At 45.1% G+C, this 12,573-nt stretch overlaps 1 protein-coding gene across 2 annotated transcripts in view; it reads left to right on the plus strand.

Moving 5' to 3' along the window:
• The window catches only part of KCNQ5 (potassium voltage-gated channel subfamily Q member 5), a 1,045,273-nt gene that overhangs the window by 946,049 nt on the left and 86,651 nt on the right, over positions 1 to 12,573 (plus strand). For both annotated transcript variants that reach the window (XM_063916808.1, XM_063916809.1), the window contains one exon: positions 4,954 to 5,085. In XM_063916808.1, the coding sequence (XP_063772878.1) occupies positions 4,954 to 5,085 (132 nt within the window). The remainder of the gene's footprint in view (positions 1 to 4,953; positions 5,086 to 12,573) is intronic.

Below are 12,573 nucleotides of genomic sequence, written 5' to 3' on the forward strand. Positions count from 1 at the left end.
ATTGCGCCTCTTTTTTTCTTTGCATCATGTGCTGTTTGGGGACTATTTTTTTGAAGTGCCATCCTGTCTGACACTGCAGTGCCACTCCTAGATGGGCCAGGTGTTTGTGTCGGCCACTTGGGTCGCTTAGCTTAGTCAAACAGCGACCTTGGTGCGCCTCTTTTTTTTCTTTGCATCATGTGCTGTTTGGGGAGTATTTTTTGGAAGGGCCATCCTGTCTTGATTGACACTGCAGTGCCACTCCTAGATTGGCCAGGTGTTTGTGTCGGCCACTTGGGTCGCTTAGCTTAGCCATCCAGCAACCTCGGGGCAAATTTTAGGACTAAAAATAATATTGTGAGGTGTTCAGAATAGACTGAAAATGAGTGGAAATTATGGTAATTGAGGTTAATAATACTATGGGATCAAAATGACTCCCAAATTCTATGATTTAAGCTGTTTTTGAGGGTTTTTTGAAAAAAACACCCGAATCCAAAACACACCCGAATCCGACAAAAAATTTTCGGTAAGGTTTTGCCAAAACGCGTCCGAATCCAAAACACGGCCGCGGAACCGAACCCAAAACCAAAACCCGAAAAATTTCCGGTGCACATCACTACTAAAAATGCGGCCAAACCTTTGAAAATGCTGTTTTCGGAAGTTTGCTTCTGTCATATGCACCAAGCTCCGGCATGCAAAACATTCCAGAGTTTGGATGCGGTGGGCAGTACCATCTTTAGATGGTATTACCCTATAGGAGCTTATGGGCTTATTTTTGTGCTTCCCCAAGAGGAATTCAAACCAGCCCCCTCTGCTGCACGTGCAACACTCAATGCATGAGAAGGACTCCTGGGTCTTAAACCCAGAAGTTCTTCCATTGTAAAGGACAGGTCTGAAAGGGAGATCTGTCCTTTGTAATTTTCTTCACACGGTGTTAATAAAAGCCATTATGCTTGCGATAACTGGTGGGATGCAGCCTACCCTAACGGGTCTATTCATAAAGCAGTGAAAAGAGTGAAGTGTGTCAGTGGAAAAGTTGGCCATGGCAACCAATCAGCTTTGGAGTAACATTTATCAAGTGCGTTCTAGAAAATGATACATAGCAGTTGATTGATTGCCATATGCAACTTCTCCACTGGCTCACTTCTCCACTCTTTTCACTGCTTCATGTATAGACCCCTAAGTGAGTAAGTGGGAAAGGAAAGGTGAGAAGCTTTTACTTGTGTGATGGGGTCAAATTTGCAGATTGTTTACCTCAGTGCAGGCCAGACATTGTGTAGCTCTCTATCAGGTATTGTTAGTGGGAGGTGCAGTTTGTAGTTGATTGGGTGTAGCCTTAAAGTTTAGTATTTTGCAATAATACCTACAGTATTACCCCTTTCACATCTCCAATTCCGGATCCCACCCGGGAATTGTGAACGGGTCCTTCCCGGGTGGGATCCGGCATTGGAGACTCTCCTACCCCTTTCGCTGGCTTCCAGACCCAGCAAAATGCTGGGTCGGTTGCCATAGTGGCGGGGAACAGAGCCGGCGGTGGGGGCCAGAGGCCGCGCTGGGAGATGAGCTCATCTCCGCGCCACCTCTCCCTATCTAGTAAACAGGTCCCGGTTCGCATAGACCCAGGAATCCGTTTATGCAGCCACTGACCCGGTATTCAACCCGAGAATAACACTGCTTATAACCCGGGTTGAATTACCGGGTCAGGCGACCTGGGAATTCGGACTTGGCGCTTTCACACCGCACACTGACCCGTGTCAACCCGGAAATATGCCGGGTCGATACCGGGTTATTTGTGTGGTGTGAAATGGGTATATGTGTGTGTGAGTGCCACCAGTCCACCATCGTATTTACTAATCCAGAGGAGGGCAAACTAATAAACACACACACACACACACACACACACACACACACACACACACATTACATATTTGAGTGTCTGCAAAGCAGCTTTAGGAAACTCCCCTCCACAAACCAACCCCAATACTTGTACTGAACGACGGCCAACCCTAACCCCCACCCCCACACAGAAAATGTGTACAGGGCCTTAAAAGTTCTGCTGCTGGGCCTGCGCGATGCCCGAGAGGAGGCGCTGGAGTCGACTGCAGGTAGGACCTGAGCTGTTGCCTCATGAAGGTGCAAGGGGAGGAGGCACAAACACAGGGGGCAGGTGGGGGGGGGGGGGGGCGTGCTGACCAGAGGGAGAGGGCCTCTTTGTGTTAAGTGACCCAGGTCACCTGAAAGCCTAATCCGGCCCAGGACATGGATTCCCATTCCGTGAAGATTCAGATGAACAGCGGCCAACCTGACATTGCTTCCAAACTGCCTCACATTTCAACTAATCTATGGGGCAGCCAGGACTCTAAATATGTAAAAAATATAACCCCCTCTTTCTTAAGGGATCCAGTCTTTAAGTCGACAAGACTTAGGTCGACCACTGTTGGTCGACAGTAAGTAGGTCAACATGGTTTCTAGGTCGACAGGGACTCTAGGTTGACATGACAAAAGGTCGACATGAGTTTTTCACATTTTTAAAAAAAATGTTGAACTTTTTTATACTTTACGACCCACGTGGACTACAATTGGGCCTCGCTCGCCATGCGAGGGGACACGGTGCACTAATTGGTGTTCCCGGTCACTCTACGAAGAAAACGACACAAAAAACAATAAAAAAAACTCATGTCTACCTTTTTTTCATGTCGACCTAGTACATGTCGACCTAGAAACAATATCAACCTACTTACTATCGACCAACAGTGGTCGACCTAGACAGTGTCGGCCTAAGTCTTGTCTATCTAACATACCACACCCCTTTCTTAAACCAGGACCTAACATTAATTCTCCTGCAAATTAGTTTGTATATCAGTGCTTTCCAACCTACTCAGTAATACAGTATGGTGATAGCCGGTATCCCGACAGCCGGTAAAGTAACTGCATCCAGAAATATGCCTATATGATGAAGTACCCGGTGACTGTATTGATGTGTATGATATTGTCACCATACAGCAGCAATTATTCATTTTTTATTGAGTCTATATAAAAAAGCGTCCCATTCCTCTGTGGAGACTTGAGAATCCATAAGGGTTGTACAAATGTCATTATATGCAGCATGCTAGCTCTCAGATGAAAGCAGATGATATTTAAAACCAATTACAGTATATAACTCCTGTAAGATGTGAAGGGTTTATCAGCAGTAGAACATTTCCATATTCAGGGACATACGTTTTCTGGCAAAAGTCCATGTGTTTGGTATGCACTAATTTTTCTACAAATTTCCATAAATATGTTAAAATATATATACACATATATATATATATATATATACACACATACAGTATGTATATATATATATATATATATATATATATACACACATACAGTATATATATATATATATATATATAGATAGATATACAAATATAAATATATATGTATATATAAATATATTTATGAAATACTTTATTATATACTTTAGTAGATAGGGGCATAATTTAATTAGTCTGTTTTCCGTATCAGAGATTTATTACCGTTATTTTCTTTTGGTCTTTGCTGCCCTCTAGTGGTTTTTAGTACTACTATTAGCCTGAATGAAATTACCATGTCTGTTTTTTTCTTTTTTATTATTGCTAGGAATGAGTAGGAGACACATACACATTTGCTGATATAAAATAAAAAGTCATAAGTAGACAAAACAGTGCCATTTAGTAGTCACATTATTGTGGAAAATTGAAAAAAAATCTTTCTAATTCAGTTTCATAATGTTGCATGTTCTATGCAGGAACAGAAGACACAATATTTTTGACATATATCCTCTCTTGAGACTTGGAGGGACATTTACTAAGCAGTGATAAGAGCGGAGAAGTGAGTCAGTCGATAAGTTGCCCCATCAACCAATCTGCAGCTCTGTATAATTTTATAGTATGCAAATTATAGATGTTACTTCAGTGCTGATTGGTTGCCATGGGCACTTCTCCACTGGCTCTCTTCTCTGCTCTTATCACTGCTTAGTAAATGTAGGGGGACATTTACTAAGCAGTGATAAGAGCGGAGAAGTGAGCCAGTTTGGGTAACTGTAATAGCCTGCGAATTGCAGACAGTTGCGAGATGTCATCAGTTTAGACGTTAGATTAAAAGCTGCAAAGTTGGTTTTGCCTTTGTAAAAAATTGTTTATGTAAATCTTATGGTTAACTTAGCAACATCTTGCAGCCTATAACATTTTCTCCTATATCTTCATGTTTACATGTCCTGTGAAATTCACAATGTGCATTAGATATATTGGGCCGGATGTAATGAAGTCCGAGTTGGCTGGCGGTGCTGGTTCCCGATTCTTCGGCATTATTTTAAAGCAGCAGTAATTTACAAGGAATGGTTTTGTCTTGAACATGATTGCCGCTTTAAAAAAAGGTCTGAGTTCGGCCGAGAACCCGCACCTCCGGCCAACTCGGACTTTATTACATCCGGCCCATACAGTACTTAATAAGGGAATTATATTAGCTTAGTAAGGGTTTGGTTTTTTGTTAACCTGCAAGAAAACGAAAGTAACATCTAATGCAAAATGTGTTTTCTTTCTTACTGGAAAGTATTTGTGCCTTACCCATACCTCCCAACTGTTCCGATTTTCGCGGGACAGTCCCTTTTTTTGGGACTGTCCCGCAGTCCCACCCGCGGGCCGTGGGAAGGGGAGGGGGCAGTTGGGAGGCTCCTGCATTAGCTGCATGCACAGCTTCTAATCACAAGTGACAGAGGGAGAGGGGGCATGCCAGCAGCTCACAGAACCCTGGGCATGCCCCCTCAGTGACAAAAACGCGGGCCCTCCTGTGAAGCCACCCCCCCTTTTCTATAGGCCACACCCCCTTTTTCGGCCGGGCGTGCACAGATGTCCCTCCTTACCCGGGCATAAAGTTGGGAGGTATGCCTTACCCTTACAATGATATGGCAGGTAAATGGTGACAATAACCAATTCATTTCCCCTACAGAATAATGAAGTTCCATGTAGCAAAAAGGAAGTTTAAGGAGACCTTACGCCCTTATGATGTGAAAGATGTGATTGAGCAATATTCTGCTGGCCATTTGGACATGTTATGCAGAATAAAGAGTCTTCAAACACGGTTAGTAACAGCATGTTGTATTTTGCACACATCATCCTTGTTGTAGTAGGATAATAATAATAGTAGTAGTCTACTGGGTCCGAAACTAAGATTTTCGTCACCCAGGGCAAATCGGTAATTTGCCAACCAAAAACAAAACAAAAAACAAACCCTGTCAGACTAAAATAATAATAATATTATCAAAAATTTTGATAATAAAGGGGATACTATTGGACAATATTCCCCTATGTGCCCCAAATGCCCTAAGCGTCACATGCCCCCCCCCCAGCAGCATGTTCCACTACATGCCCCCCTGTGTGTCCCATACATTGCACTATATCACTGCACTAAATTCCCAAATCCACTGTACTACATCACTATACTACATCCCCTACACGCTGAACTACATCACTATACTACATCGTGTCCTCTCAATGGTGTGTAGGTGGCAGCTTGTTATCGGTTGGTGCTGGGCAGGCAGCCGGAATCATAGCCTGCTAAAAAACACAGCACCAACAACTCACTTCTATAGCTTGCACAGTGCACCTCACGCTAGTCGCAGCACTGCATGGCAAAGAAAAGAGTTTAAGACAGTAGCCAGCATAAGGGAGATCCCAGGTACTGGAGATCACCCGCACAGCGTCAGAGCCAGCTGTGGACAGACAGGTGGGTCAGAGGCACTGCCCTGGGAGCCGTCTGCTGTCTCACTGGAGCAGCACAGCACTGCTGGTATAAAAAAAAACAACACCAAAAAACCCTGTTTCAATGTAACTCCTCGGCGCCCCCTCAAATCCTGCACCCGGGGCGCATGCCCCCCTAGTTGCGGCCCTGTAGTAGTGTAGTGTGGAATTACTGACAGATTTGCCAGATAAGAGCCGTTGGCTCTGTTGTTGTTTACAATGAAAATTTAGAAGTGGTTGCATGAAAATTTTAACTGAATTAAGCTGTGTACACACGGTGAGATTTCTCCTTTTGATTTTGACTATATAGTCAAAATCGTAAGGAAAGTTAGTGCAAATCACAAGGTGTTAGCCACTTTGGGCATAGACAATATTTCACCATGTGTATGCACCTTAACAAGGACTTGCTTAGCCCCCATAAGCTTTAGAATAATCTTTTCAATTGTGTTTGTAATATTGAACCTCATTAAATACTGTACTTTGCAAATAGCCATCATTATGTTTCTTACATATCTACCTAAGTTATTGATATCGGCCCTCATTCCGAGTTGTTCGCTCGCTAGCTGCTTTTAGCAGCATTGCACACGCTAAGCCGCCGCCCTCTGGGAGTGTATCTTAGCTTAGCAGAATTGCGAACGAAAGATTAGCAGAATTGCGAATAGAAATTTCTTAGCAGTTTCTGAGTAGCTCCAGACTTACTCAGCCATTGCAATCAGTTCAGTCAGTTTCGTTCCTGGTTTGACGTCACAAACACACCCAGCGTTCGCCCAGACACTCCCTCGTTTCTTCAGACACTCCCGCGTTTTTCAAAGAAACGCCAGCGTTTTTTCGCACACGCACAGAAAACGGCCAGTTTCCGCCCAGAAACACCCACTTCCTGTCAATCACAGTACGATCACCAGAACGATGAAAAATCCTCGTTATGCCGTGAGTAAAATACCTAACTTTTGTGTAAAATAACTAAGTGCATGCGCTCTGCGAACCTTGCGCATGCACAGTAAGCGACTAATCGCAATATAGCGAAAATCGGCAACAAGCGAACAACTCGGAATGACCCCCATCATTGCTATAATTACTATAATCGGTTATTAATCTTTTGCAATTTTAGATACAACAAGCTGAAATCAAATGATCTTCCTATAGTGATGGATATGTGTGTACAGATTCCACAATTGGGTCATTTATTCTTTTTAGACAATTAAATCTCAAAGCATATACTGCCCTTAAGTGTATTACAGGCACTTGTACTTGATTGTTTATGTAACAATGGTCTTCAATTCAATTCAGTGCGCTGTCAATAGGGCCGGGAGGGAGATATTCAATTCAGTATGATCTTATGCCCGACTACATGATTTCTTCTCACACCCCTCCGGGGGTGCAAACAAAAATCCAACATAACTATGTTCGGAATGCTGTTTTGCGACCTAGCATGGGGCAAACAGTATTGCGGCGAGGCACTTTAGTCGGAGAATGCCTGTTCTTGCAGCAAAAAACACCCTGTTTAGTCTGTGAGTACCGGCATTCTCCGACTTAGTAGTGCGCGGAATTGAATAGCTCTGGGACTTCCTTACCGGCGCTATTCAATTTGTGTTGAATTTAATCAATATATGAAGTATTTCAGCTGCTTTAAGGAAAAAAAAAGTCATACAAGCGGCTACTAAACAAATGACAAGCTGTCCTGTGCATGAAATGGTGCAGTAACCATTTGAGCCTCTCTCCTATGTGTGCAAGATCTGATAGTAGTAAATACAGGGACAGGTTCTCTGAGCATGCACTGTCAGACTGAGGAATGGACAGAGCCTGTGGATCATCCAAAGAATCACATAGGTCAACAAAAGTAGCACTTTAACAAATGCAAAACAAACATTGTGCTGAGAAACACGCCCCTCATATAAAACAAACCATGTTAGTCCCTAATAGCATTCAGTATTAAAAATTGTCCCAATATATGGGAGTACAAATCTTTGAGTGGGCTGAAACAACCTTTTGAGCGGCTTCTGATAGGTAGCAGAAAACAATCAGTGCACCACCACTGCCGCAGTCTGTCGACGTATGCAGAGTGCATGCCTGGAGGGCAAGAGGCACTGGCCCATGAGCTGCAGCCATCCCTAAATAATAATTTTAAATGTAACACTCTGATGCTGATTTATCAAAGGGCAGAAAGTCCCTCTGTTGGAGAAAATGAGTGCTACTGGCAATGAAAGGGCTGCTCTTCACTTCCCTCTGTATATCAATGGGGTTATTGCTGGCAGAGGCGTCGGAACGAAGGGAGAGGGGGAAGGGGGGGGGGGGGAGAGCTCCAAAATTCATTTTTTATGTTTAATGCCACATGGTTTACATTATTATTATTATTACAAACCTCTCTTTGGAAATAAACTCCATTAAGTGAAAGATCAAAGACCAGATTGAACTCCTACCATACCTTCTAGGTCACCCAGCAGCTGACCTTTCCCAATATGGAACACTTCCAATTTCCTTCTGTTTCTTTTACTGGCTGATCCTAGTTGATATAGCTAGGTGGCAGCGGTGTGTGATAAAGTGCAATCCACATGGACCCCCCCCGTAAGAGGGTGCCGCTGTACCTTGTGCTGCACTCACCCCTGAGCACCGCCATTCTTACGGCCCAGCACACAGTAGATAACTTAACAAGATCTTAGGTTTATTAACCAGGTTGAACAGGTTTACAGGATGACAAAGGGTTAATGCAGCAGGTATGCATAATAGGTACACATCGCTCATATAATGTATGTATCAGATCCAGCCAGGAACGCATATGAGAGTGCAGGTGGTGTGCTACAGGTGGGAGCACACACCTGTGTTTGTACATACAATGTCACTATCCGGGAGCGGCGGCATACCGCTCCTCCGGCTCCTTCTCCCTGCAGCGGTTGCACGCCGCTCTCCCACGGGCTGCTGCCTGGAGACGCTGGATGCGGGGAACAGAGTTCCTGCTGTCCTCGGTCCGGGGGCGCCGCCATTGTTCCCGGCGGTCATATACTGGGAATAGGCCAATGGTGGTCCCCGGCCATCACATGATCCCAGCGGTCAATGGGAGCAGGGTGGGAGATACAAAAGGAATCGCTGGGCAGAGCCTCAGCGCCTGAGTATTGATGCTACCACAGCTTCACCAAAGGCTGCTGCTGTGATTCCTGGAGTCCTTTGCCTTTGGATACTTTCCAGATTCCTGCAGTGTGAACCAAGACCAGAATCAGTTCTATTCTCCGTTTCCAGTTCAGTGTTACCAACACCAGTCTGCATACACGTTATATCCGGTACCAGCCCGAATCGTTGCTGCAAACACGTTATATCCGGTACCACCCTAGATCGTTGCTGCAAACCCGTTATATCCGGTACCAGCCCGGATCATTGCTGCAAACCCGTTATATCCGGTACCAGCCCGGATCATTGCTGCAACCCGTTATATCCGGTACCAGCCCGGATCATTGTTGCGAACCCAACATACATATCTACTCGGTACCAGCCCGGATCACCGACACGCTACCAGTTATATAACGGTACCCAACGTGGCCACTTTTACATCAGAGAAGCTGCATGAGGAGAACTTATATCCGACCCTCCTTGTTCTGACCCAGCCTCAGTTCCCGTCCCGGATATCGGACGAATCCCCGAGTGCACAAGCATCTAGCCCCAGTTTAGTGACAGTATACTCAGGCCAGATAGACTCGGAGGATCGGAACATGGAGGTGAGAACTTGGCTTCTCGTGTACAGAGTCAGGAGGCGGCCCATGGGCAGGTGATGCAGTATCTCAGAGAATTATTGGGTCGTCTGGATGAAATTCAACTGACACTATCTTCAGCGGTTCCTCTCGCTCCAGCTTCAGCCCTGGTAGGGGCTTCTAGTACCGTCCAGCCACAGGTAGCAGTCAGGTGTCATCTTCAGCTTCCCACTCCATCCCGTTATAATGGAGATCCTAAACATTGCCTAAACCAGTGCAAGGTACATTTTGAACTGCTCTCACATAATTTTCCCACAGACAGATCCAAAGTGGCGTATATCATTACTCTACTTGAAGGTTCAGCATTGTACCGGGTATCTCTGTTATGGGAATGTTCTGACCCACTAGTCCCCAACTATGTTAACTTTATTGCATCCTTTTGAAGGATTTTCGATGAGCCTGGCAGGTCCTCTGCGGCTTCTACAGATTTACTCCGTGTTCGGCAGGGTTCCTGTTCTGTTGGGCAATACATGATTCAATTCCAGACCATCGATTCGGAATTGCATTGGAATAATGAGGCCCTCCGGGCAGCCTTTTGGAAAGGTCTCTTGGATTGACTTAAAGATGAGTTAGTCACCAGGGACCTACCCAATAGTCTCGAAGAACTCCTCTCCCTGTGTGTCAAAGTGGATCTTCGTATGCAGGAACGAGGAAGTGAGCAAAGTCGGGCTGATCGGGCAAAGGTTCGTCTCCCACCTCCCAGGCATGTTTCACTGTCGAGTCAGGATGAGCCAATGCAGATCAACCGCTCCCGTTTGTCTCCCGAAGAATGTTAGCATCGCCGAGAGGGAAGACTGTGCCTCTATTGCGGAGCCGCGGATAATTTAATTAAATCCTGCAAATCTTCTCCAGGGAAGGAATGTTTACTTTCGGTTCAGTTTTCCGGTGAATCTACTAAAACTCTATTTGCATTATTGGATTCCGGAGCTGCTGGTAACTTTATCGCTGCCAGTTGTGTCCAAGAGTTTCACCTGAAATTGAGGTCCATTGACCGACCCATTAAGTTAACTGCTATTAATGGTACCCAGATTTCCAATGGAGATGTCACATGATTTAGTTCTCGGCTTACCCTGGCTCAATATTCATAATCCTCATATTGACTGGGAGACTTCACAAGTCTTGTCCTGGGGTTCCTATTGTCATTCTGATTGTCTCACGTTGGTCTGTCTTTTGCATGCTTCTACCAAGCCTATCAAAGAATTCCTCCCAGAGGCCTATCAGGAATTTGCAGATGTATTCTCCGAGCAAGCAGCCGACCGGTTGCTATCCCATTGACCCTGGGACTGCCCTATTGATCTGATCCCTGGAAAGATACCACCACGAGGTCGTACGTACCCTCTGTCTTTGCCCGAAATGCAAGCAATGTCTGCATTTATCAAAGAGAATCTTCAAAAGGGATTCATTTGGCCCTCTACTTCTCCGGCGGGGGCTGGATTCTTTTTCGTGAAAAAAAGATGGCAGGTTAAGACCATTCATAGACTACTGGGGCTTAAATTATATTACCGTCAAAAATGGATACCCATTACCCCTGATTACAGAGCTGTTTGATAAAATTCGGGGTTCCAAGATCTTCACAAAACTCGACTTGAAGGGATCCTACAATCTCATACGTATAAGACAGGGGGATGAATGGCAGACTGCTTTTAACACCAAAAATGGGCATAACGAATATCTGGTAATGCCGTTTGGTCTCAGTAATGCTCCGGCCATCTTCCAGGGGTTCGTCAATGAGATTTTTCGGGATATGCTATATCAATGTGTAGTAGTGTACCTGGGCGACATGCTTATCTTTTCCCGCAACATTTCCGAACACAGGTTTCAGGTCAAAGAGGTGCTTTGTTGTCTTTGCAAGAACCACTTGTACGGCAAGATTTCCAAGTGCACTTTCGAAGTGCCGATAATTCCATTCCTCGGATATATAATCTCGGGCACGGAGCTCTGTATGGATACGGAGAAGGTCAGGGCCATCCGAGATTGGACTCAACCACTATCCTTAAAAGCTGTGCAAAGGCTATTGGGTTTTGCTAATTACTATAGGAAGTTCATAAAGGGTTTTTCCACCTTAGTAGCGCCCATTACTGCCTTGACCAGGAAGAGTGCAAACCCGAGTCTATGGTCTCCGGAAGCCCTTGAGGCCTTCAATCTCTTGAAAACTCATTTGTATCTGCACTAGTGCTACAACAGCCTTATTTCAATAAGTCTTTTGTCTTGGAGGTGGACGCCTCTTCAGTTGGAGTGGGAGCCATTCTGTCGCAGTTCTCCTCAGATGGGAAATTGCATCCATGTGGGTTTTATTCCTGGAAGTTTACACCGGTGGAGCGAAATTACTCCATAGGAGATCAGGAGCTCTTGGCAATCGAATCAGCCTTGGAAGAATGGGGATACTTACTGGAGGGGGCAAAACATCCTATTACTATTTACACAGACCATAAGAATCTGTCATACATCAAGTCTGCCCAATGTCTCAATCCTCGCCAAGCTAGATGGGCACTGTTCTTCACGTGTTTCTCTTTTATCAAGTATCGAGATGGAGTCTTCAATGCAAAGGCTGATGCTTTGTCTCACTCCCTGTCCGCCTTTGACAAGGAGAGTTCTGCTGAAAGAGGTCTAATCATCAAGCCTGTTTCCATTACTGCGTCTCCAACCTCCTTCAATCCTCCTCCCAGGCAGGACATCCGTCCCAGTTGTGCTCCGTCCGAAGTTACTCCGATGGGCTCATGTCTCTAAATTCGCCGGTCACCCTGGTGCTCAAAATATGTTTGAATTCTTGCGTAGGGCTTACTGGTGGCTCTCCATGAGGAAGAATGTACAAGACTATGGGGGTCATTCCGAGTTGATCGCTCGCTAGCTATTTTTTGCAGCGCTGCGAACAGATAGTCGCCGCCTATAGGAGAGTGTATGTTTGCTTTGCAGCTGTGTGAACGCACGTGCAGCCGAGCGGTACAAAAAAGTTTTGTGCAATTTCTGAGTAGCTCAGAACTTACTCAACTGCTGCGATCACTTCAGCCTGTTCTTGTCCGGAATTGACGTCAGACACCCGCCCTGCAAACGCTTGGACACGCCTTCATTTTTCCAAACACTCCCAGAAAATG

This window comes from Pseudophryne corroboree, chromosome 4 (assembly GCF_028390025.1).
Source record: "Pseudophryne corroboree isolate aPseCor3 chromosome 4, aPseCor3.hap2, whole genome shotgun sequence".
Taxonomy (NCBI): domain Eukaryota; kingdom Metazoa; phylum Chordata; class Amphibia; order Anura; family Myobatrachidae; genus Pseudophryne; species Pseudophryne corroboree.